This window comes from Diaporthe batatas, assembly GCF_019321695.1.
Source record: "Diaporthe batatas strain CRI 302-4 chromosome Unknown Contig00029, whole genome shotgun sequence".
Classification (NCBI taxonomy): domain Eukaryota; kingdom Fungi; phylum Ascomycota; class Sordariomycetes; order Diaporthales; family Diaporthaceae; genus Diaporthe; species Diaporthe batatas.
In genome coordinates, this window is record NW_025408576.1 from 64787 (window position 1) to 89755 (window position 24969).

The window sequence follows — 24969 nt, forward strand, 5'->3', positions numbered from 1 at the left end:
AATCAATGCCCTTGTTTATAACTTCATCCATGCCTCCTCTTCAATCACCCAAACAGCCTATACATGCCCATGTATGTCAGGCCTAGCGACAGACATCCAATGTCTATCTTACGGCCGCGCATGGCAATCCTGGAGTCACCCTTGAAGATAACGGCGCGCTGCTTGTCAAGCTGGCTCATGCCGGAGGTGTAGCTATTGCGAAAAGAAAACCCCGAAAGCATTGTTTGCGCTGGCTGCATCTTCAATGCCTACGTTGAGTAACTAGACTTCCACTTGGAGACCCTCGGAAAGATTCAATGGATTCGCAAGACCCGCCCAACAGGACACGAATTATCTTATCTGATAATCGTCGAGTACAAGCAATAAGTGAGTTATGATTGATACTCTGTCACGTTTCGGATGTTTCAAGCCCACGAGGCTGAGGCCACGTGCCCACGTACTGTATTTTCTTTGTACTGTTATTGGCACTGTATTTTCTTTTTGAAAAAAAAAAAAAAAAAAAAAAAGAGCTGGGTCCTAGGCGTTCACCACCGTATGAAGGCGCCATGTATGTTCTCAAAGGTATACGGAATAGAAGCGAAACCACCTAGGGCTGTTGAATTAGCGTACATCAGGCATCGTGGCTGGCCGGTCGACTGATTGCTCAGAGGTCATATCTTGCTCGAGATGAGAGTGATAATGTATTTACTGCTCAGAAGGGCCGGTTTGAGGCCCCTTAACTCACCTCGTGGGCTGAACTGCTTGACAAATGCAGATTGCAAATTGCAGACCATTCCCTCGTCAATCTTCGCTCGATTTAGAATCCCAAGAGAAACTCGGTTACACCAGCCGCTATGTCGTCGTCATGTTCAAAACGAGTCCACCTGTATCTAAGAAGTAGGATGGTAGGAGGTAGCACATGAGGATTCCATCGTCTTATCCCTCTCAGCTATTTACAAACCGTCTTCAACTCCTACGCTCCCAGGACGATATCCGCTTTCTTAACTGAATAGGCTGTTGTGTTAAAGTGTCTGACATGCCAACAGGCCTGTATCCACAACATCTCGTCACCCGTCTGAGCCCTCAGTCTCCCCCAGAGCTTACAAAAACATCTGTCATTTTCATTCAGTCATATTGACGCCATCCCAGCATTTGAGATAGGCCCTGACCCTGTGAAAAGGTTTCTCATAACTTACATGAATAGAAATACGCGGCCAAGTAGTCTAAGTTGTCTCCTAATCATCGTTGAAGTAATATACCATCTAAGTGCCGACTCAACCGCAATTGATGTTTTGCCACACGGCATCGTTTCATACAGCTCCCCATGCTGCTTTCCAGGATAACAATCGCCCCCGTAGATCCAAGAAATTTGACAGTATCTTGGAAACAAATCACATTCAATGTCCTCTTCTATCCTCGACGGTAGACAATGATTCAATGTTAAGAGCAATAGGGGTGATGGAATGTTTTGGTCATATAGATCCCTTTGGTAGTGACTCAGTAATGATCGCAGATCAAAATCCCACGATTCTGCAGGCCAATAAGCATTGAGCGGGCGTCTGCTGGCTGCGCCTGACACCACCTCGTTGGAGTGATCGTCCTGGGGTAACCATGGCCGAATCCGCGTGCTACAGCTCTCACATACCCGAGGGTAATAAGGTCCCGCAGCTCCTCTCTCAAAAGAGGTTCATGGCCTGACTTTAGCTTATTCATGGGGTAGCATTCGCTTCAGCATGTAACCCGTTGATATCTAGTTCGTGGGCTTACGTCATCCTAATGCCGATTTCTGCACAGGAGCTGGTGTGGTTTAGTTCTTAATCCGTATACATCCTGAAGGCGTTCGGTCCCTTCATATGATGGTAAACTCTCCAAGAATAGGAGCTGGTGCATTTCCGAAATCCGCTTGCCCATATTGAGGCGACCAAAACCCCAGAAACGGCTCAGTTCTACGGAAAGTTACAGCGAGAAGCTTGCAGAACGCACGAAGGGTCCTGGAAGGGTGTATAGTGGGAACGGCGTAGAGTGCCAGCCATCCCCTACAGCATCTTCCTCTTACATAAAAAAGGGCGAGATATGCCAGCCAAACTAAAAAGGTTACGGTGCGTGTGGGTACGCGCCAGTGGGGTTAATGCAGTTAGCTGACAAAAAGCGGTGCCATCTCCCCCGCTACAAATTATTCTAAAAGTCTTCCCTGCACCGCCGTTTTGCTCAAAGAGACATCGCCTATTCAACTTTAATGGACGTATCTAAGGCCGGCTTCCATTTTTCTGAGACTTCTCAAATCTCATCTGCCTTATAGAAGAAGGTAAGGCTGTCAGGACGATAGTTTCGGGCTCAACTGCCGGATCTGGGGTCTACGCAGCACGCATTCCAAGGTTGCATCCACGTACCGGTATCCACAGTATCCACGGATTTAGAACCAACATGCATCTACGTGTGTCCACAGGAACCCCTTCACCGAGACTGTGGCCGGGGACGTTATCTATGGTACAAACTTTGTTGTTGCCACATCCGATGCAGATACCAGATCAAGAATCACTGAAGCTATCAATCTGATGATTCGCGAACCGGAATGTTCGCACCGCGCGCGCGTCCATGGGTTGAACAAGCCAATGGTCCTCCGCCCATGACGATCGCGGGGACAGCACATATGCAGCAACGGAGCATCACAATGAGCCGCAATCCTTCTTGCGGGGATCCACGAGACAAGTTGATACGAGTTGTGATTGAATTCCGGTGGGATCCTCTTATGGGCCCCAGCGATTGGATAGCGTTGCCAATAGCCCATAGCCTCAACAATAGGGTGGTATTGCGAGACAATTACAGTAAGAACTCATGGACACCAACGGTATCGGATCATGTGCGTTGTCACTCCCGAGATAAAGAGCCAAGTGGACCTGTTTTCTAGGCGGAGACTGGGAGTAGACGGGGCAGCATATAACAGGCTATATTTGACTCCTTCAGGCTCGACGACTGAGTGAGTCCAAACATTCTCCACCAAATCCGCATAGTCATTTTGTTTCTCATTATATCCGCAATGGGCTCAGTCGGTACCTCCCGTCCAGAGGATGTTGCCATCATCGGCCTTTCTTGCCGCACAGCCGGTGGCAACGACAGCCCTGAGAAGCTGTGGGAATTCCTGATGAATAAACAAGACGCGTCTGGCGAAGTTCCCGAGAAACGCTGGGAGCCATGGTACCGTCGAGATGCGAGAAATGCCAAGGTCATCGACAAGGCCATCAAAAAAGGTTACTTCATCGAGGACCTGGAGAACTTCGACGCCGCGTTCTTCGGCATTTCATCAAAAGAGGCCGAGCAGATGGACCCTCATCAAAGATTAGGGCTAGAACTGACATGGGAAGCGCTAGAGAATGCAGGCATCAACCCAAAGTCCCTGTCGGGATCTGACACAGCCGTCTACATGGGTTGTGACTCCGATGACTTTTCCAGGCTTGTACTTGAAGATATTCCAAACATTGAGGCTTGGATGGGGATTGGCTCAACACCACACGGAATCCCAAACAGGATATCCTACCACCTGGATCTCATGGGTCCAAGTGCTGCAGTACGTGACCCATCCTTTCGCGAGTTGCAACGCTTTCTTTCTTGTTCCCTCGCCCCGGAGCAGTGACAAGATACACAACGCATGATGCCCACAAGCCGAAGCTCTCATCCCTCTCACCTTTGGCCTTGAAAGCAACCACTAACCCTCAAATCTGTATAGGTTGATGCCGCGTGTGCTTCATCTGGTGTAGCAGTCCATCTGGGTCGACAAGCCATTGACAGCGGCGAGTCCACAGTTGCCATCGTCGGGGGCGTGAACGTCTTGTGCTCACCTGCACTCTTCGTGATGCTGAGCAAGGCTGGTGCTCTCTCACCCGACGGCGTCTGTCTTTCCTTTGACGATGCTGCCCGTGGCTACGCACGGGGCGAAGGCGGAGCAGTGCTCATTCTGAAGCGCCTCGACAAAGCCATTGCCGACAACGACAACATATTGGCTGTTTTGAAGGGCAGCGCAGTTGCCCAGGACGGCAAAACCAAGGGCATCATGGCCCCAAACTCCAAGGCCCAGGAGTTGGTTGCCTGCCAGGCCCTCGCTCGCTCTGGAGTAGATCCTCTCGAGGTCGGGTTCGTTGAGGCACACGCGACATCGACTTCGCTTGGCGATCCCACTGAGGTCTCGGCCATTGCCTCTGTGTATGGAAGGGGCAGACCAGCTGGCGCGCCCGCCTTGATCGGCTCCATAAAGCCCAACGTCGGCCACCTTGAGGCCGCTGCCGGTGCCATCTCGATGGTCAAGGCGATCATGGCCGTGAACAAGGGGGAGCTTGCGCCACAAGCGAGGCTGAACAAGCTCAACACTCGCATAGATTGGAAGAATTCAGGTCTTCAGGTCGTCCGGGAGCGCACCACATGGACGGAGCCAGAAGGCGTGCCTCGTCGCGCCGCTGTGTGCTCTTATGGATACGGCGGGACGGTGTCGCATGCTGTCATAGAGGAATACCAACCTCTGACCTTGAATGGGCAGTCTGTCTCTCCCGAGAAGAAAGAGCCCGGGGTCGTGACCTTGGTCATATCGGCACCTCAGGAGAAGCGGTTGTCCTCTCAAGCCACCATCTTGGCTGATTGGCTGTCCGGCCCCGGCAAGGACGAAGATCTCAAGGCCATCGCTGTGACGCTGGCTCTGCGCCGCGCCACTCATACCTACCGCGCCACGTTCATCGCCACGAGTCATCAGGAGGCTATCGAAGCGCTACGAAGCTTTTCCCACGACACTTCTGCAGAGGGGACCACGTGCGGCCGGATTCTGGACGCGTATCCGACACAGGGCCACGTCGTCTGGGTATTCTCCGGCCACGGTGCCCAGTGGCCTGCGATGGGCAAGGAGTTGCTTCGATATGCCGAGTTCTCGCATATGATCTCTCCCCTGGACCAAGTGGTCCAGGAGGAATGCGGGTACTCGGCTGTGAAGGCTCTGGAGGACGGTGACATTGGAGAGTCGGATCGGATTCAGGTCTTGACCTACCTGGTACAGGTTGGACTCAGCCAGGTGCTAAGGTCGAAGGGCTTGGAGCCCCAGGCTGTGATAGGTCATTCCGTGGGCGAGATTGCTGCTTCAGTGGTGGCTGGCTGCTTGACCCCGAAGGAGGGAACGCTCATCGTGACCCGGCGAGCCAAGCTGTATGCGCAGGTTAAGGGCCTGGGTGGTATGGCACTCGTCAGCCTTCCCTTTGCAACTGTTGCCAAGGAGTTGAAGGGTTCTCGAGCAGTCGTCCCTGCCATTGACTCTTCACCCAATTCCTGCGTCATCAGTGGCGAGTCCGCCCCTCTTCTAGAGTACCTCGCTGATCTGAAGGCTCGAGGGATCAAGACGTTCAAGGTCAACACAGATATCGCATTCCACTGCCCGATGCTCGAGAAACTGTCAGAGCCTTTGTCGCAGGCACTAGCAGGGGAACTCGACCCCCGGAAGCCGCTGATTCCGCTGTACTCGACCTCGAAAGCACCGCGGTCCGAAAGCCCGCGCGACGTCGCCTATTGGGTCGACAACATGATCAGCCCGGTGTGGCTGACCTCGGCTGTAAACGCTGCAGCCGAGGACGGCTTCCGAGTCTTTGCCGAGATATCAGCACATCCAATTGTCACGCACTCGATCAATGAGACACTTGGTCAGCGTGAGGACGTGGACGAATTTGTGGCAATAGGCACAATGAAGAGGGATGCTCCTGCGGAGCGGAGCATCCAGCGTGCAATTGCACAGTTGTGGACCAGGGGCAGCCCCGTCGATTATGAGGTTCAATTTGGCCGCAATATCTGGTCAAAGAATGTTCCCGGGACGCCTTGGGTCCACAAGCGACATTGGAGAGAGGTCGAGACGGGTCCAATCGGCGGAGATACTGCGTGCCACGACGTCGACAAGCACACCGTGCTTGGCCAGCGCACCAGCATCGCTGGAACTGAAGGTACTATCGTCTATACTACCAAGTTGAATGACCAGAACAAACCGTACCCACGGACCCACCCGCTCGATGGTACTGAGATCATCCCAGCGGGGGTGTATTGCAACACCTTCCACTACGCTACTGGCGCGACAGTTCTGGACGAGGTCAAGCTCCGTGTGCCTGTTTCTATGAGTAGCGAGACGAGGGAGGTCCAGATCATCGTCGAGGGTCAGGACATCAGGGTAGCCTCCCGTCTGGAGCAGAAGAGGAGCGACGCCCTGGCAGACCAGCCAGAACTCCCGTGGGTTGAGCACAGCTCCGCACGCTGGAGCAAGCCTGAGAAGTTGCCCAGTGAGTCCACTTACGACATAGTGGGGATCCAGAAGCGCATCGGCACCGTCTTGGGCAACGGATTTGCCTGGGAGTACCTGCAGAAGATTGGAGTCTCGGGCATCGCCTTCCCGTGGCAGGTAGTCGAACACTATGGAAACGAGAAGGAGATGATGGTCAAAGTCGACATGGACCCAGACTCTGACTCCATGTCCTGGGATCCTTACTCCTGGGGCCCTCTCCTCGATGCAGCGACATCTGTCGGTTCCACCATTTTCTTCAAAGAGGCCAGGATGCGTATCGTCTCTCAAATCGACAGAGTATTGATCGTGTCCGATGACCCGCGGCCCAAGATTGCGTACCTCTATATTGAGGAGGCATCTGACTCTATAAGCCCAGCCGCCCATGTCACCGTGTTGACGGAGCAGGGCGAGATGATTGCCAAGTTCCAGGCTTTGAGGTTCTCCGACGTTGAGGGTGCCACTGGTATCAGCGGCAGCGTCGAAAGTCTTGTTCACCAGCTTTCGTGGATCCCACCAACGCTCTCTGAAAAGCCTGTGTCGTTCAGAAGTGTTATTCTCATCTGCGAAGACTTAGCCGTCCTTGAAAAGTACGCGAGCCAAATCCGCGAGCGATACGAAGAGGTAATTGAGGCAGCGAATCTCAAGGACCTGACCAGACCAGAAGTAATCCTGGCCATGAGCAAGAAAGACTCCGCTCTTTTGTATCTGCCTTGCGAGGTGAAGGACTTGGATGACGTTGCAGCAGCAACCCACCGTTTCGTCTGGGAGGCTGTCAGTATGATCAAGTTGCTCGCGACGTCTTCTGCCGCTGCCAAGTTGTACATCATCACAGACCAGGTTTACAAGGGAAAGTCCCCCACCGCTCTTGCTCACGGTGCTCTTCACGGCCTCGCTCGTATCGCGGCCGAGGAGCACCCAGACAACTGGGGCGCCCTCATCGACAACGAGGGCGGGATATTCCCTACGATGGCGCTCAAGTACGTTCAGGGCGAGCAGATCATTCGGATGGACGACGGAGTGCCAAGGGTAGGCCGTCTCCGTCCTCTTTCCAGAGAGCAGCGGCACGGAAAGGACTCGCCCAAGACGCTTCTGCCCAAGCCTGAGGGGACATACATCGTCACCGGCGGTTTCGGTGACCTCGGCCGCGAGGTCCTCGAGTTCTTGGTCGAGAAGAAGGCCCGTCGCATTGTTGTCATCTCGCGCAGTGGTCTGCCGCCGCGCAAGGATTGGGACTCTGACGATCTCTCGGAGAACACGAGACTTGCTATCACCAAGATCCGCAAGCTAGAGAAGGCCGGGGCCTGGATCCATGCGATGGCGCTAGATATTGGCGCCAATGATGCCCACGACAAATTGCTGGCCGAGATGGATCGCCTCTCACTCCCCCGAGTCTTGGGCGTCATCCACGCAGCTGGTATCATGGAGAACGACTTTATCCAGAACGCGACAGCCGAGTCCTACGCCAATGTCTTCGCGCCCAAGGTCTCCGGGTCTCTCGCCCTCCACCGGGCTTTCCCACCAGGCACGCTCGACTTCTTCGTCCTGTTCTCGTCCACCGGCCAGCTAGTCGGGACAGCAGGCCAGAGCTCCTACGGCAGCGCCAACTCGTTCTTGGATGCCCTGGCCACGCACCGCCGGGCCCAAGGGGACAACGCCGTCGCGTTCCAGTGGACGGCGTGGCGCGGGCTGGGCCTGGCGACGTGCACCGACTCGTCGACCCTGGAGGCGGAGCTCGTCAGCAAGGGCATCACGGACATCACCATCGACGAGGGCTTCCGCGCGTGGGAGCACGTCGGCAAGCATGATGTGGAGCATGCCGTTGTCACTCGCATCCGCACATACGACCAGGGGGAGAAGGTCCCCCTGCCCCTTATCGAGGAGGTGGCCCCCCGCCGCTTCACCTCTGTCGGCAACGTCGTCGCGGAGCAGCAGCCCGGGTCTCACGGGGTGACGGACTCGAGACCGGCTTCCGGGCCCGAGCTCAAGGAATGGTTGAACGTGGCGATACGGGGGTGCCTCGCAGCTGTGATGATGGGTGACCCTGACGAGATCGACCCACGGGCTGCTGTCGCCGACTTGGGCGTTGACTCTGTAATGACTGTGGTTCTCAGCCAGAAGCTTCAGGCGGCCATGGGTATTAAAGTGCCTGTCACTTTGACTTGGAACCATCCTACGGTCTTGCATATGGTTGATTGGTTCTATGCTAAGCTTACTGAAAATGTATAGAGGACCCTTGATATATTAGAGACCCCCCTCCCCAACCGGTCAGGAAAGAACATTAGGCCTAGCTAAAGTGGACAAGACAATTGGAGGTCCTGGCTGTATTTCACGTTTTATTTTTGATCAAACCCAATGCCATACTTAAGTCTTCATAGCATAATAATCATCGACTATTGGTAGCTGATATTTGAATGGGTTGTTCCCGCGGTTCGCAGCAGCGTCCATAATTCCAATCATTACGGATTCTTAAGGGTATTAAAATGCGATCACTGACTGTTCACAATAAAGTCGAACGACGGTGATCAGAAGAATTGTGAGTATGCTCGAATGCGGATGCGCAGAACACCTCTGCATAACTTCACAGGGACCAGAACCAGCTCGATCCGTAAATTTAGTTTGAGTTCAGATGGAATGACCAAGGTTTGAAACACCTGGGCATTTTTATGGCACATACTTGCGGGTTCACTTTGATGGGCCTTTGCATGAGCTATCTTCAACCGGCATTTGATCTGACACCAAAACAACAGCTTGTCCTCCACTGGGCTCAAACGTCACACGTGGACGGAAGAGTCAAGGAAACTGAAATGAAACTAAAACTTCAGAACTACTATGCCGACTCAAGCAGACACAACCTTTTCGATAGCATCCACAACACCTTGCGTCGCGGTGAAGTTTGGGCAATGACCAGACTCCACTGTGAAAGTCTGAACCTTACGGCCAGTGGCCTTCTCAACGCCCTCGACCATACTCTGCTGCTCAGGAGGCGTGATCGAGATATCGGTGGTAGTGTGAATGTAGGCCACTGGAATTTCCTTCCAGGCTGTCTTCTCGAGAGGTTGCATCATCCCCTTCCCGTTCCAACGACACAGTGTCTTCACATATGCCTGGACCTCGGCCTCTGCGATACCAGGGGCTCTAAGGCCCATGCTCAAAGGGGCATCGCGCAGAACAATCGTGTGGTCCTCAGCCATGTCGAATACCAGGGGAGCATCCTCCATCTTGCCAAACTCCTTGAATTTATCAGAGGTAGACATGCCCTCTGGAAGTGCATAACCAACCATATAAATCAGATTGGAGACACCTCCCTTCAGACCTTGGGAAGACCGAGCTTCAGTCCCGAGACCGCACAGGGCATTGGACATCACCTGAGCGCCATAGGAGTGACCAATGGTCACAACAACGCGCCCAGCCCGAACGAGGCTCTCGACATAGCTCCGAATCAAGGCCGTATCATCCTCCAAGCCTGTGTTGGGAGGACGAGCCCCGTTGCAGGTGGGAAGGCGTGGCACGTGAACCTCGAAGCCGGATGCTTCGAGCGCAGAGGCAAGTTTACCGTAGCTAGCCGGGGTGTGAAAGGCGCCCCCGATGATGACGAGTGTAGGCTTGTTGTTGGAACTCATCTTGGAGAATATATTCTTTGGTTTCCGGTTGTGGTGCAGGAAGTTGTTTGTGATGAATGGGGGCAAGAAGTTGCGGGTTCCCTGGTCAGAGCAAGCAGTTGTGCCGGGATTGATGCGATTGTGAAAGATTGGAGGATAATGTGTTTGAGTTCTGGTTTTCCTCCAACACAGCAACCCGTGGACGGGACCACTTCCGGCACGGCGGGTTTTTAACCCTTACTTCTCTGCCCGGATCGCAACTGAGGAGCCGCTGAGAACACGGCTGCTGGAACGAAGAATGAACAATCATCCCACCGTTGCAGCGCTTGCAACAGTCTACTGCAGGTGTTGGTGTTGTTAGTCAATGTTCCGTTGGTTGCGCCCCACTTGGCATATCCACACTTCTCAACCGAGTACGATTTTCGGCCCTCTCGGTTGACGCTGTGCCACCTGTGGCAGCCCGAAAAGTGCACCCTGTCCGTTTCAGCATCTATTGTCGCCTGGTCGTTGGGTCTGGCACCAACATTACCTAGGTAGTTCCAAAGGGCTGGGTCCCTGTACATTCGAGACCCACACATAGGTCGTAAAGCACAAATCTTACATGCATGGACCTGGGAAGCCTCACGATCGCAAAGGTACACAATGTCCGGGAGGGGGGGTTCTCTGAATACCGTGGGTTCTTCACTCTCACAAGGAGCGAACGAACATGGAGTGTGGTCCAGCGATGGCAAAATTTCAGGCCCACCAGCCTCTCTGAAAGAAATGTGAAATTTTATGAGGTCTGGTAAAAGAAATAGAAATTTAAGATAGTCCTAATTAGGTATTAATATAGGTACCTTATTAAGGGTTAGGATTAATAAGATCCTTAAGTTTATTAAGTTTTAAAAACTTAAAAGATATATAAAATTATATAAAAGATATATTAAAATAAAAAGTACCTTATAAAAATAAGGTACTTATAAAATCTTTTAAAATTATTCATCCTAATAGAATAAAATCAAATAGCTAACTAAAATATTTGAAAATTAAAACTTTTACTAGGCTATTACTAGTGTGGTTGTGGGTTAGGCGCTATGTATGCGAGTATCGTGGATCGTCTTAGACTGTGTGGCCTAGAGAACATGAAGAGAAATAGTTATAGCACTATATAGAGATCTAATATTCTTTTGTACTTGCAGAGAAAACTCAAGCAACGGAATAGTCCTTTGGTTAACGGCGCCTTGCCCTGATCAGATTTCTACACCGTGTACCGGAAAAAGGGCGCGTTGTCAGCAAGCTCTTGCTCCAGAGCCTTCTGCTCCTCAGTTAACTCCTGTCCTGCTAAATCGCCCGTCACACGGTCCCGGCGAGCATTTTCAAGCCGGTACCAAATCGTCATGAACAGCGTCAGCAAGAATGCAAGACTGGGTACGTGGACTGTCAGTCAAAAGGCCACTACTAGTAAGATCCAGAGGTCATGAATTGTGCGGAATTTCTTACCTGATGATGCCGATCAAAATACTGTGACCGGTGACGTATCGAGGACCGTCCCTCGTCAGGTACACGTATGATGCTATGATGCCACCGCAGTTGCCGCCCATCACCTGCATGGCGATGCCCGTCCCTCGCTTCAGGGACCCGCCGATGTTGCCGCTGTTCCACGCCATCGCAAGAGGCACCGTTGGATATACCCCAACAGCGGCCAACACGAGTCCTCCGTATTGAGCCTTGGTGTTGCTTGTGCCCGCTAGAAGCGCGAAGCCGGCGATGCCAGTGAGCTGGAAGCACAGCAGGAAGATGCCCCGCTGCTTGACGCGGTCCGCCGCGTAGCTGGCCGCGATCGTGAAGATACAGGCGAAGACGTACGGCGGGACGCTCATCAGCTGCGCGTTGTTGGCCGTGTACCCCATGCCCTTGATGATGGTCGGAGAGAACAGTGCGATAGAGTAGATGGGGCAGAACCCGGCTAGGAAGATGCCACAGTGCATGTAGATCTTCCAGTCGCCGATGGCCTGCCACACATACTTCATGTTGAAGTGCTCAGAGAGGTGTCCCCCGTCGACTCGTAGCCGTCTTACCACTTCAGCACGCTCACTCTCGCTGAGGAACGTGGCCGTCGAGGGGTAGTCGTAGATAGCCCAGTACGCGGTGAAGGAGACCAATATGCTGAGCAGACCTTCAAGAATGAAGATCCATTGCCAAGCAGATAGGCCGCCAATACCGCTCATCTCGGCAATGCCCCTGGCCAGGATCCCGCCGAAGGCCCCCGCAAGTGTGGCAGCGGAGAAGAAAAGAGCCATGCGGAAGCCACACTCGTGTCTACAGTACCACTGCGTGATGTAGTAGTTGACACCGGGGAACAGACCGCCCTCAAAGGCGCCGAGGAAGACGCGGGTGGCCATGAGACCCGAGTAGCTCTTGACGAAGCCCTGGCCGATCATGGAGGCTGACCATCCCACCATGATGAAGGTCAGCCAAATGGAGGGGCGGGTACGTTTCATCATCATGTTGGAGGGGATTTCGGCGGCGCTGGCAGAATAATAGTCAGCACAGGTTTGACGTGCACTCGTCTGAAGAGATGGGGCAATTAGATTACTAACATGTAAAACGGAAAGAGGATAGCGAGGCAGTCATTGTATTGCAAGCCTTTAAGTTTGAGGTCTTGCTCAAGGTGATCAAGCCGAGCATTCCCAATATTGGTGCGATCCAAGAAACAAAGCCTGTTCCTCAGCGTCAGTAGTCCACTTCCAATATGATCAAATCACAGCGCTTAGCGGTGCTTACAGATAAATAAGCGACATAAACGGGATTATGTGCCAGTCCAACCGTCGCAGGAGCTTCTTGGTTGCGCTGCGGTCGTAAGCTACGGCCTCGTTGATCTCGACGACGGACCCATGCGCCGAGATCTCCGTGGGCTCGATGCCCTTCTCCTTTATTGAAGGTACCATTATGGTGTATTTGGAACTGTCATAAGCCGAAAGTGAATACGCCTCTGTTATTCCAAGGGTAGTTTGGCGCGGAACAGTAGACCAAGACAGGAGGAAACAAGTCGCATACGAGTTGCGCAGAGGGAGGGAAGGGGGAGGGTCAGATTTAAATAATTCATCCATATTTTGCAAAAAGCATATCAGTAAGAACCCCGACCATGCACGTATAAAGATTCCATCCAACCTTACCGGAGGAAGCCACCCAGTAATCCTTCGTGCCCCCCGCCGTCTCCCGGTAGCTTGTTTCCCAGCGCCGCTTGGCAGCGGCGACTTTGCATCGTGGCCACACGGAATTCAGCTTATCGGTCAGGTCGGCAGCCGTGGAATGCAGGTCAGCTTCTAGACTGCACCCCCCTCGCAGGTCGCACAACAGGAGCGCCCGAGGAGTCAGTCACTCGCTTCTGCCGCTCAATACGTCTTAGACAAGGGAGCGCGCCAGCAAGCCACAGCGCGTACTAGACCACCAAGACTACTCTAGCGGCCGAATCCCCGCCGCTTGGCAGGAATGAGCTGTTCCAGTTGAGCCAGCCCAACGGGCAGGGCCAAGCTGACGGTAGTTGGGCTCTTGGTGTTGGTGTGGCACGCCCAAAACATGCTGCCTGTTAGGTGTTTTTTTTTCCACGGGCGGGTGGCTTATCTTGGTGCCAATAGCTCCCGTGGGCCAAGATATCCCCACAATGCTTAGCAGGAGTCAAGACTTGACAAGACACTAGGAGTTGAATCGGGGATCCTTCGACCAACTACAGCGCGTTAATTGCTGTGTTATATGGTACTCTTGAGTGAGGAGGTTCTTGAGTATTTCACATGACGTTCGGTATTTGCAACGAGAATCTGTTGTGGAATCGGGATCGTGTTAACTACTGCTACTGTTGTTGATTTTGTTCTGGCCCAGATGTGGAAAACCTCGAGCTGCGAGCGCGCAGGTTTGGTTAGGCACGCCCAGGGTTGCAGCGCATTCACGCAGGTCACATCAGAGAGGATTAGGAAGCGCCACTGCATCTTACCTCAGATTTTCGGCTAGCTCGCCAAAAGCCCCTGCAAAGTATTTGCTTTTCAAAGCGTCCGTGCCATTCTGTACACTGCCAATGGTAGACTGAATTCCGCAATGTGCCGCTGGGCATGCAGCTTTTGCGTCTCGATGTCCATTTTTGAAGCCACGTGTACCTACTATCTGCCTGGCTGCACGTGTTCTGATGTATTGCAGGGTCGTCTTGTATGTCCCACCATCGATAGCACCTGCTCAACAAGGCAAGATGGCTGCATAAGAGATGGGTGGTTCCGCGATTTCTTATCAGTGCTGACGCTGAGCATTCGCTTTGTGAGTGATTTCGTTTCAAATGCTTATTATTACATAGTACATACATAGGTATGAAGCCATCCTTTTTCACACAACACAAAATTGTCATTCAACTGCTGACTGCGGGCTTGGCTTATTATTAGTGTTTTGAGCTCCCGAGGCTGCTTCTTTCTAGTTGATCTTGTCTGTTAGGTTTGACTCAGCCTCAGGCTTTCAGGCTCAGTGCTAGGTTTGTTGGTCACTCTTGTTGCCCAGGTCTGCCCAGTTGAAGCTTCACATGCACTCAAGTAGGGAGTAAGTTGATTGCCCAGGTGCAAATTATGGTCTGTATTTCAATCCACCAATCTCGAATATAATTGTGTGTCTCTCATACCTACCTACTTGTGTCAAAAGTTCCTCTGTGTCCAATGTTGGCCTGTACAGGTCTTGATCAATAATGAACCCCAGATAGATGACAGACATGGTCAGTGCTGAGAACATATGAGATTAGAGTTGCATTGATGATACTGGAGAACCACCGAGTCGGCCAAATCACATCACAGCCTACGTCTCACGTTCGTCCAGCTAGTTGCGTTAACGCGCATGCCTGCTGCTTAGGGTACCCACCAGTCCCCACACTCATCTCCCAATCTATCTACAACTACCAACAGACATGTACTGTGTCCATATCGGGGGTCACATGATCACATATTGAGCCTACATAAGTATTATTTTGCGGCCTATGTAGCCTGGATCATGCCATGTAAGCATGTGCCGGTTTCACAACAGGCTGGAAATGGTGATTGGAAAATCTGTAAGTAAGCAGGACTCACGAACTAGGAGCCCCTCTGAAGTCAACAGACCGGTTCACGTCACTGCCTATCCTAAGGTATCGGCAGTTGGGCTAATGACGGACAATGTGCCCATCTCGCATGAATTGTGCACTCAAAGTCTGTGACCCAGATCCAAAGCTTGGATAGAGCCCTGCATCATGCATTCTGTTCCATGATATCTTTTCTTTGCTAGAGATGCAAGAGAACCCGCATCTTACCTTTAGGCATCTTATTCTCACATATTTGAGTACTATGTTGTGCACAAAGATCGCATCTTTCAGGTTGATGAGTGAAAGGGTGGGCAATGGTGAGATTGCTTTCACAGAACCATGGGCTCCATGGGTCTTGGGATGTGAGCTTTGTTTCTCCTCATGTGAATTCCAATGAGGTGCCACAGCAGTAGAGCCACAAAATTCATCCCAACTACTGCAGCTTTCTGCCACATACAGCCTGAGGTTTGCCTGGCCATGTGCAGTACCAGTGGACCCACTTCAGCAACCTGGCGCAGGCTGGATTCCAGGGCACTGTCGTCCAGAGGTTTAAGACATTGGATTGTGGTTTAATACGTCAACTCTCCAAAGACCAAGGTTCGAACCCTTGCAGCGCCATTTATTTTGATGGTTGCACTCACTGGTGAGTGCTGTTGTGATTCAACCGTTGGTGGCCATTTCGACTAGTAAGCACTTCAGATGCTGACATGTCGCGATGCTCCCAGGTAAACGGCACAGGTGGGCAGACTCGCAACCCCGAAAACTGGGCGGGTAATGGTTGAGTTATCTTTTTTGTTATCCACAGCGACCACCCCATACCTTTGTTGTAATTGATTGCTCACCGTCGCAGGACAATACGACTGCATGGTGATAATGGCACGCTTGGCACCAGCGCATGTCGGGGTTCACTGCCACGATATCACGACTTGAGCCGGCTCCGGCTCCCCGGCTCCGACAGCGATTCCGGATCAAAGGGAATCTCGGCCACTGCTTGGCCGAGCGCTAGAAAGCTGTCACTGGCTGTCAGCCATGAGTTGGGGTCGAATGCGGGTGAGCTATGGACGACGTTGACTCGGTATTTATTTTATGGAAGGCCTGTGTGGGAGGCCAAGACTTTTCCCCAGCCGACAGACGGCATGTTTGCATCCGAAGCCAGTTTGGACCCCGGTCGTTGTTTGTTGTTTCATGGCCGACCACCGCTCTGGGTGGACACCCGCGTAGCTCGGATCTCTCCACGAGGGATCTTCCACAAATCCTCAGTCACGAGGATCAGCCTTGGCGTCGTGGAAGTGGGGTGTCCAAGCCAAAAGCGCAACACTGGATGAACCCCTTCAGTATTGCAATCCGCCTTCCTCGACGGGGTGTTTCCCATTGAGGCTATCAGGTCCGTTTTAGGCCTGCTAATGTCGTTTGGTCATGGGGCCTCATGCTCGCGCAATAGCGCCTGGGCACTAGAGCAGCCCTGAGCACAGCGGCAGTCCTGCTCCGTGTGGTCACCCCCCTTTAATCAAATGCTACCGTGGGATGCAGGGTCAGGGGCAGACACTATGTGTAAGTAAACTTCACGCCGGGCAGCCTGCCATATCGTGGGCTCAATTATTCCGGTTGGTCTTCCGAGGTTCTATATTTGCTTTATTGTGAACACTGTACATATTATTCACTTTGCTACGCCAGGCGTTGATTCTTATTAATTATCTCGCCTCCGTCCTCGCCTCTGTTCCAGTGCCGGCACACATTCACTTCTGCGTCATCCTTGTTTCTACGCACCCAATACACCACTCCAGGGTCCCATACACCACTCACCGGCAAGATGAAGTTCTCACTACCCGCCATCGCCGTCGCCCTCGGCGCCATCACGGCCACCGCAACCCCCGTCGAGCTCGTCGAGAGGGCAACGCCAACCGTCTACCTGTGCGGTGACAGCACAATGGCCAAGAACGGTGCCAACGACGGCTCAACCGACGGCTGGGGCCAGTACCTGGGCGCCCTCGTGTCCGCCCCCGTCGTCAACAAGGCCATCGGCGGCCGGTCTGCGCGCTCCTACACGGCCGAGGGCCGCTTCACCGAGGTCGCCAACCTGGTCAAGTCGGGCGACATCGTGGTGATCGAGTTCGGACACAACGACGGCGGGAGCCCCGAGTCCAACGACAACGGGCGCAGCGACTGCCCCGGCGCCGGCACGGAGACGTGCAAGTCCAGCAAGGACGGCTCGACCGTCTACACCTTCGTCTTCTACGTCACCCAGGCCGCCAAGCTCATGGCGTCCAAGGGCGCGACCGTCATCCTGAGCACGCAGACGCCCAACAACGCGTGGGAGGGCGGCAGCTTCTCCTACTCGCCTCCCCGCTTCGTCGGCTACGTCAAGACGGCCGCCAACGCCATCGCCAGCAGCAGCGTCACCTGGGTCGACCACTACAACGCCCAGACCCTCGCCTACAAGAAGCTCGGCAACAGCGGCACAAACGCCCTCTACCCCAACGACCACACCCACACCAGCCCCGCCGGCGCCAAGCTTGCTGCTCAGTCTTTCGCCCAGGCCATCAACGCCAAGATGAACAGCACCACCAGCCTGACCAGCTACATTATCCAGCCCGCCCCCAGCGTCTACTGAGCGGGTGCGGCCCGGGATGGGAATAGCGTCGTCAGGGGATGAGTGAGGTGGATACTTCTTGAGATTTGGCTGTATATATTATTGAAAAGGTGAGGCGGCACTAATGAAATGCCTGCCCTGCCGAGAAAGTATAAAATATATGAGATGAACCATCAATGATACCATTTGAAAAAAAAAGCACGAGGCGAGTAACCCGCGTATCGTACAGACTGCTGGGCTCGGAAAGGCTCCACCCAGAAAAAGCCAAAAGCGGACAATAAGAGCCCGGGCCCGGCCATGAATGAATCAGTGTGTCGTCAATTCATTGCTTGATAGCGCAAGCGACGACAATCAACCCCCACAACTGGACCCGGTGGGCCTCCGTCGGGTTAATCTCTCCCTTTTCTCCTGGCTCCGAGAGTCTGGGCTCCACTGCTACAACTCAATATGGAAATGAAAAGTCCTTTCTCACCCTGTGTTCGAAACATCACGAAACATCGCCTACCCGCGAATTGTTGTCTGCAGAGAGCCTGGACCTTGGCGGGAAACGGGTCACTGCTCGGTTCTATGCGTCACTGTCGTGGGTACGTTGTGAGTTTGGATTGGGAAGCGAGCCTTCCCATCGGACGATTATTCACGCGTCGTCTGCAAGACGACTCGCTTACTTCTGTAACCATCATCTGCCAATACAGCGATATGTAAGAAAAGAATGGATTCATGGATGACATGGATATTGAATTGAATAGATGCTACCGACTCTGCTTGAAGCAGATCAGGGTGATACTATATACACTGAAGGACATAAGTAAGTGGACCTCGAGCTCGATGATCAATGGGCCAAGGCCACCAACGGCGTCGCTCCAGGGAAGAAGCTGCTCGGCATGGTAGGCACGGGGATCTCAACCGTGAACCCAAACCCAGTCTTCAGGTCATCCGGCATGGTAGCAGCCTGATAGCCCGTGGGCGCAGACGCAACAGCCACGGTGGTGGTGTACGAGCCGCCGCTGCCCTTGAGACACGCCCCCGTGCCGAGGGCGTTCTGGCAGATGTAGTTGACCTTGCTCCCGCTGTCGGTCCACATGGCAAAGTCCTCCACGACCATGTCCTTGCAAGGAGTGTCGGGGTCGCACTTGAACTGGACCGGCCCGCGCTGCGTGCCCGAGGCGCAGGTTCCCTTCCAGTTGCTGAAGGTCATGTTGCTCAGCTGCACGCCCGCGCCCGAGGCCGTCGACATGGACGACCACGCCTGGTCCACGTCCAGCGAGTACGCGTTACCGTGCCCGATAAACTCACTAAACTCAACATCCTCCACGTACCCCGAGCCACCGTTACTCTTGATCATCATCATCTGGTTGCTGCCTACGGTATATATCTTGCGGTAGGCGATGTTTGAGATGGCTGTGCCGGCTGCGAGGGACCCGATTGCGGACCCGCCCGAGAGGTTGCAGTAGATTTGCTCGATGAGGATGTTTTGAGCGGGGGACTTGACTGTTACACACCTATTTGCACATTTGCGGTCAGTAATGCCCATTGAAGGAATCTCCGAAGAGATCGTCTCTTGTGGAACGAAACCCTTCTGGAAATGGATTACTTACTCGTCCTTGTTGGTCACCATCACATCATGGATGTGTATATTGGTTCCCCACACATCAATTCCGTCCAGCCCACCATGATCACCACCCCGAATGGCAAGGTTGTAGAGCTCGCCGTTGGTGCTGGTGTCCAGCGAGATGTGGAAGGCGGGCGCATCCACGAATCTGAGATCGTGGACAGAGAAGTCACTGGTCTTGATGACACGGAGCAGACGGGCACCCGAGAGTGATCCCGACTTGTGGATCTCGTATCCATAGCCTTGCATGACGCCGGACCCGGTGCTGGAGAAGAACTCAATGTCCTTGCTGTTCTGGATGGCTATCATGTTACCGCCAGCGGTTCCGGTTCGGTAGATCGTGCCGTCCAGCTGCACGCCAACACCACTGCCTTTGTTCAAGGTAGCCCAGGTTGACATGGCATAGTCACCTGAGGGGATGACGACTGGGACTTGGTCAGCACCACTGAACGTGGCCCAAGGGCTGCAGATAATGATCACGCATGGGGTCGGAGTTAACTACATACCAATGCCTCCGGATGCACATGCAGACCAAGCCTTGGTAAGAGCCGCACCAAGGTCCGTCTTCTTGTCTGCCTTGGCACCGTAGTCAAGTACGTTGCACGTCTTCTTGGCCCGCTTGGCTGCGGTGCTTGTCGTCGGGCCGACGCTGCCAGACAGCTGGGCTGCGGCTGCGCCCACCAGAACGAGGACGTTTACGATGGAACACTTCATCTTGCTTCTTGATGGCGAATTTGGACAAGGAAAACCGATGTGCAAATTATTTGTATAGGGGGTTTGATGCCAAGAGAATGGAAGACAGCTGTCTATTTATGCGCGCTGCGCAGACGAAGCCATGCAAAAGAATGAAGGGAGGTTGAAGGAGGGACGGCAAGTTGGGTGAGTGGTTGATAACATTCGAACCAGGCAGGAATGATGAAAATGACTCTGGAAACTTTAGACCTGCTCCGAAATGACCGTAGACCTCTCGCGAGCCGATCGACCACGGAGCCATAATTCAAGCTTTTCCCTACAATCAATATAATCCTGACGCAGAGGACTCATGCTCTGGCAGCTGCTGGTTCGATCTACCAGCCCATCAGGGAGAAACCATGAGCTATCAGCCAAGCGGGGTGTTCTCGTCGCCGTGGTCCAGACTGCTCTGCGACTTGCAGAAATTACCGAAATTCAATGTGAGGTGGACACCACCACATCCATCGTGCAAGTCGGGACATTCCCACCAAAGAGAATGCCGGCTGTCCCAGCACCTTTACGCGAAACGGCAATCTGGGGTCGAGAGGATGGCCTAGTCCGGGTTGCTTGCTAGGGTCTGCCCCGGTACTTGACTCGAAGCGAGGCTGCGAGTAAGGGGGCTTGACCATGCATGGTCGGCGTCGAATTGATTGGGGTCAGACACGTTGACACGCTAGTGGTTAGTCCGTCAGATCCGACGTGCCCTTGGGATATATTAAAAAAGATTACGCCTGGCTTCTTCCGACTGCGGCGGCTGATGCCATGTCCTCACACGACTATACGTTACGGGCACGGCCTGGATTCTCGTAACTAGAGATCGTGCTCGTGTACAATAAATTGCAATGGCATCCAGATGTGATCGACTCGGACTTCTCCATACCTTGCCCATGTGATTCTGCGTGACATTCAGCCTCGACGCCGCGCAGCATCCGCCCGTCGTACCTCCAGAGCTGCCGGTCATGTTATCATCTACAGGGCGATATTCATCCACGGGGGCTTCATTTCCAGGGGACTACTGCGTCCGTTGAAGTGATCCAGAAAATAGCCAGGTTCCTCGAAGACATAATACCAGGCAGATCTTCCAATATTAGCCCCTCCATTAATCGACATCTATCGCGTTTGTTATTGCGGCAACATCACGCATCATCTCCTGTAATCGAAAGCAGCACTCGGAGTCACCTCCAGGTGACTGGAACCCAGCCACCGCTTCATAGAAGCAGGGAGTGGTCCCCGGATTTGACCTTCCGTTATGTAACATCGACTAGATACAAAGACACCGTCCGCCAAGATACTGCCGCTGTGGGAAAGTAAGTGGGTCAACTTTGGCTGTTGGGCCAATCAGACGCTGATAAAAAAAACTTCCAATGTTTCTTCATCAGCCGCTGTTGGCCCAACATCCAAAGATGAAAGCTAGAAGGCCTCTGATTGGTCAGAATTTCTTCCATCCAATCAAAAGCAAAAGGGCCCGTGTCCCCTGCCAATCAGGGGACACGGGCCACTACCGCTAGCTTCCATCTCGTCACCTACCCAACTATTTGTTCACACTTCATTGGCTTGACTACAGGCAGGGCTACGGGCTACTGGCTACGGAGATAAGATGGAAATACGCACGGGTGAGGGCTTGGCAGACCGCCTAAATAGGTAGTCCTCTCCCCCGATATCTCCGTGGGACCCCAACTCGGCTGCAACCAATCAGAGGCCAGGTCCCAGATTCAACCAATCAGAGGCCCCAATTCAACTTTGGATGTTAATTCATCTTTGGATGTTGGGTTCAACTTCCGCTAGCGACCCCCCGCATTTCCCCCTACGGTGCTCAGTCACCTTCTACTTGACTAGCTGCCACTCGTGCCAGTGGTACCTAGGTAGATTGCAGCGTCGTTCCGACGAAGACCACGAGCACGGCCGCGTACGCAGCAGTTGCACTCATCATAGTCTCCAGTCCTATCTTAGCACCGCCCACAAATGTAGGGATCAGCCTGGCGAGAGGGTCAATCCGAATCCAAAGACAAACGCCGTTGTCGTGATCAATGTTGTGTACAGCTGATTTCTCCAGACCATTAGCCACATAGGACCAATCAGAAAGACACCTCCCAGGATCGCCATGCCCATTCGTTGCAAAGTCTGACGGAAATGTTCTTTGCGGTCATCGTATCGCTTCCAACCCCTTTCGACGCTATGAAGATTGCCTTTGAAACGCGAAAAATATGGTGCAGGAAAATCAATGTTCGTCCATTCCCCCTTCCTCTCCCTACACTCCTGCGGGATCCGTAAAAGCCCAAGCTTGAGGAGGTGTGCATCGGCTTCCTCACGACTCGAGACCACAAACGAGTCCGGAAAGCAAGCCAAGCCGTCGTCTAAGGACTTGATAATGAATTCGCTGTCTCGCACCGCTGTGACTATGTTGTCGTAATTGTAACTAGTTAGCAGCTCGTCCTAATAACCACCCGATTACGCTACAACTAGCAGACCGGCCATCAATCATCGGAGTGCCACTCACTGTACTCCTTTAGTAGATCCTCCCAATCGCTCGGCTCCTCTTCCTCGAAGTGTATAGACATCACTCTGTGGACCAGCTCCCTCTTCAGCTTCCACAATCGCATCACTTGCAAACCTTCAAAGCTGACGAGAGCATGTTTGGGGTCAGGATTAGGTAATTCCTCGTCGCTGTCTTCAGGATCGTGGGCCCTAAATATGTAGTTTTTGAGCTCTTTTAAGAGGATGTGATTCTGATCAGCGCGCTCTTGCATATTGCTCAGAACAAATGAAGGTTGAGAGCCTGTGAAAGATGTTTAGCACAAAGCTACAGAACTACCTAGGTAGGTAACTTAGAATACTGATCGAAAGAAACAATGTATTATACTCACTAGTCGACTGAGCCGGTGAATATTGGCCACTGTTCCTGGCGTTCGACGAAACCGGCTGGTCCACAGGCCGAAATTGTTGAGTAGGAATCCGCCACCAATATGCCCGGTCGTCATCCACGGGCGCAGGAGAATAGGCCCTAGGGTTAGGTTGATAGCTATAAGGGAGTTCCATGATCACTGCAGGTGGTTTTCGCAAGGACGTGGTCCAAGGCCTTTACCACAAGTTCTTGCTTGACGAGCCCAGCATTGAATGTTGCCCGGAGAGCTAGAGATGCCGCCAAGTCGTTCAGTGCTAACATGCCAGTGTATAAACCCCGCCTTCGTGTGGGACAATTCGCTTTTGTGAGACTGCTGTTATGCGAGTTTCTGCGGTGGGCACATGTGTGACTCACGGCAGTTGGCAGCAACTTGTGCTGTTATGGCGGGACCCCAATATGCACTGGCGGGGCCTTTGTTGTGTAGTGCTGAAGTAGAAGTCGCTCCTGGCACAGCCAAAATGGTCAAAGATGTTGTGTTGTATGTACATGTATGAGAAGCATAATTGACTGTAACCTCAAAACACCGCTGAGGGCCCACATAACTTGAGAAGGCAATCCAATGGTGAAAACATAGGTATACATTGTGGTAGTTGACAGTATTCTTACCAAAACTGTTTCGCTTCAACCACACATTTTCTGCATACCTAGGTACCCCAAAGCCCATCCAAAGTCTGCCACATTATTATTCTGCCAGGAGTGTTTTCAATCCCTCAGCAGGTGTCGTACTAGGCGCGGCAATCTCAAGAACCTCCTTGCTGGTCGTTGAAGCAGTACATTTACCCTCCCACGCGGTCGCAGCAGCACCTTTAATGGTCATTATGAGGTGCCTAACGGCTTCCGGCGCGGAGTTGACCATCGCCTCAACCAACGCCATGTCCTTGTAGCTGACACTCTGCACCTTGGTGCCAATATGCTTTTCAACCATCTTCACAATTTGCTCTCCTGTGATATCCTCGGGACCGTTTAGTACATATTTGGCCTTGTTATGCACCGAGGTGTCCTTCTGGGACAAAAGATGGGCCGCGAAAACTCCGACATCCAGGGCCTCGATTATGCCAACAGGTGCATCTTTAGACGCCATCAGCCTGAGCGTGTCCTGCTGTCCAGTCTCGCGGTACTTCTTGATCAGGGCCGCCGCAGGAGCTAGGTAAAAGGACTGGAATATATTTGCTTGGAGTGAAGTCCAATGCAAGGGCCGAAACTCAGGCGAGCTGAGCAGCATTTCGATAGCCCAGTGCGAGCGTGGATAGTAGACATCGCAGTCCGGCCTGACATTGGCCGCAGTTGTTGAGATCCGGACGACGTATTGGACGCCTGCTCTGAGGGCAGCAAGGTGGAACGCGGACTCCTCTGAAAATTGGGTTGGCTCGTTGTGGGATGCGATAAACACCCTGACAACTTCGTGCTCACGAAGCCAGTCGGCGGTGATTTGAACCCAGTTCTTCTCTAGTACATCCACGCCTGGTAGTTTTGCGAAACCTTGCGCGGTCGGGTTGTTCAAGGACCGGGTGAGGGCAATGATTCGGTGACCGGATAAGGGAGAGCCAGCAGCGAGCAGCTTGGGCAGTGTTTCCATAACACCTCGGCCCGTGTTGCCAGTTGCGCCAACGACTAAGATAGAAGGAGCCATGATGATCAGTCTACCGCGATGAGGCAGAAGAATGGTGCAAGGGGCAGACTGTGAAAACAGGTGAGGGTTCTTGTGCAATTGATGAATGTAACCAACTCATGCACTGAAGAGATGCACCATCTAGACGACAATGTTCCATGAGCAACGGGCTTAATATATGCATAGAATGGGAAGGTTGCGTTTGGCCAAGCTGGCCGATTTGTCAGGTCATAATATGAAGCGGAGGCGGCAACTGAAGTTGCCTACCCATTGAGTAGATTCCGCCGATGGCTGAACGAGTCACGTACTTGATTTGTCACTGAGGACAGTGACTATCAATGCCTTTGTCACGACTTTGATGCAGCGGCATAGTAGCGAGTGATCTCTGTTGTGAACGTTTGTGGTATGGGAAAGCCCTTGCATCCGCTTAGGGTACGACAAGTGTTCGGCCGAAATCCGGGTGAAAAGCGGCCAAAACCAAGCGTGCTTGTCTCCAAGTTTGTCCGAGCGTCCCGAGGATACGGGTCAGGAATCTGGCCGGCTGACGGAGACTTATAATTCAAGTAAAACCCACACAGATCTACCTAGA

The 24969-nt window shown here is 53.0% G+C and overlaps 6 protein-coding genes across 6 annotated transcripts; 2 read left to right on the forward strand and 4 right to left on the reverse strand.

Moving 5' to 3' along the window:
* Positions 1–3016: 3016 nt before the first annotated feature.
* Positions 3017–8500, forward strand: KVR01_013640 (uncharacterized protein; the record flags this gene model as incomplete). The annotated part of the gene is made up of 2 exons (XM_044781836.1): positions 3017–3544; positions 3704–8500. The coding sequence occupies 2 exons, from the start codon at positions 3017–3019 to the stop codon at positions 8498–8500; spliced, it is 5325 nt and encodes a 1774-aa protein (XP_044637415.1).
* Positions 8501–9090: 590 nt separating this feature from the next.
* Positions 9091–10028, reverse strand: KVR01_013616 (uncharacterized protein). The gene has a single exon (XM_044792326.1). The coding sequence runs from the start codon at positions 9892–9894 to the stop codon at positions 9112–9114; it is 783 nt and encodes a 260-aa protein (XP_044637391.1). The 5' UTR covers positions 9895–10028; the 3' UTR covers positions 9091–9111.
* A 1056-nt stretch (positions 10029–11084) lies between these two features.
* KVR01_013590 (uncharacterized protein) lies at positions 11085–12898 on the reverse strand. The gene is made up of 4 exons (XM_044787386.1): positions 12637–12898; positions 12453–12572; positions 11353–12381; positions 11085–11276 (listed from the first exon to the last, which is right to left on the reverse strand). Exons 1-4 carry the CDS (start codon positions 12798–12800, stop codon positions 11111–11113), a joined length of 1479 nt encoding a protein of 492 aa, XP_044637365.1. The 5' UTR covers positions 12801–12898; the 3' UTR covers positions 11085–11110.
* A 3850-nt stretch (positions 12899–16748) lies between these two features.
* On the forward strand, positions 16749–17549 carry KVR01_013661 (uncharacterized protein; the record flags this gene model as incomplete). Its single annotated transcript, XM_044788483.1, has 1 exon — positions 16749–17549. The coding sequence occupies one exon, from the start codon at positions 16749–16751 to the stop codon at positions 17547–17549; it is 801 nt and encodes a 266-aa protein (XP_044637436.1).
* Positions 17550–18357: 808 nt separating this feature from the next.
* Positions 18358–19851, reverse strand: KVR01_013581 (uncharacterized protein; the record flags this gene model as incomplete). The annotated part of the gene is made up of 3 exons (XM_044787615.1): positions 18358–19027; positions 19124–19562; positions 19644–19851. The coding sequence occupies 3 exons, from the start codon at positions 19849–19851 to the stop codon at positions 18358–18360; spliced, it is 1317 nt and encodes a 438-aa protein (XP_044637356.1).
* Positions 19852–23453: 3602 nt separating this feature from the next.
* KVR01_013602 (uncharacterized protein) lies at positions 23454–24401 on the reverse strand (the record flags this gene model as incomplete). Its single annotated transcript, XM_044783353.1, has 1 exon — positions 23454–24401. One exon carries the CDS (start codon positions 24399–24401, stop codon positions 23454–23456), a length of 948 nt encoding a protein of 315 aa, XP_044637377.1.
* Between the last annotated feature and the right edge of the window lie 568 nt (positions 24402–24969).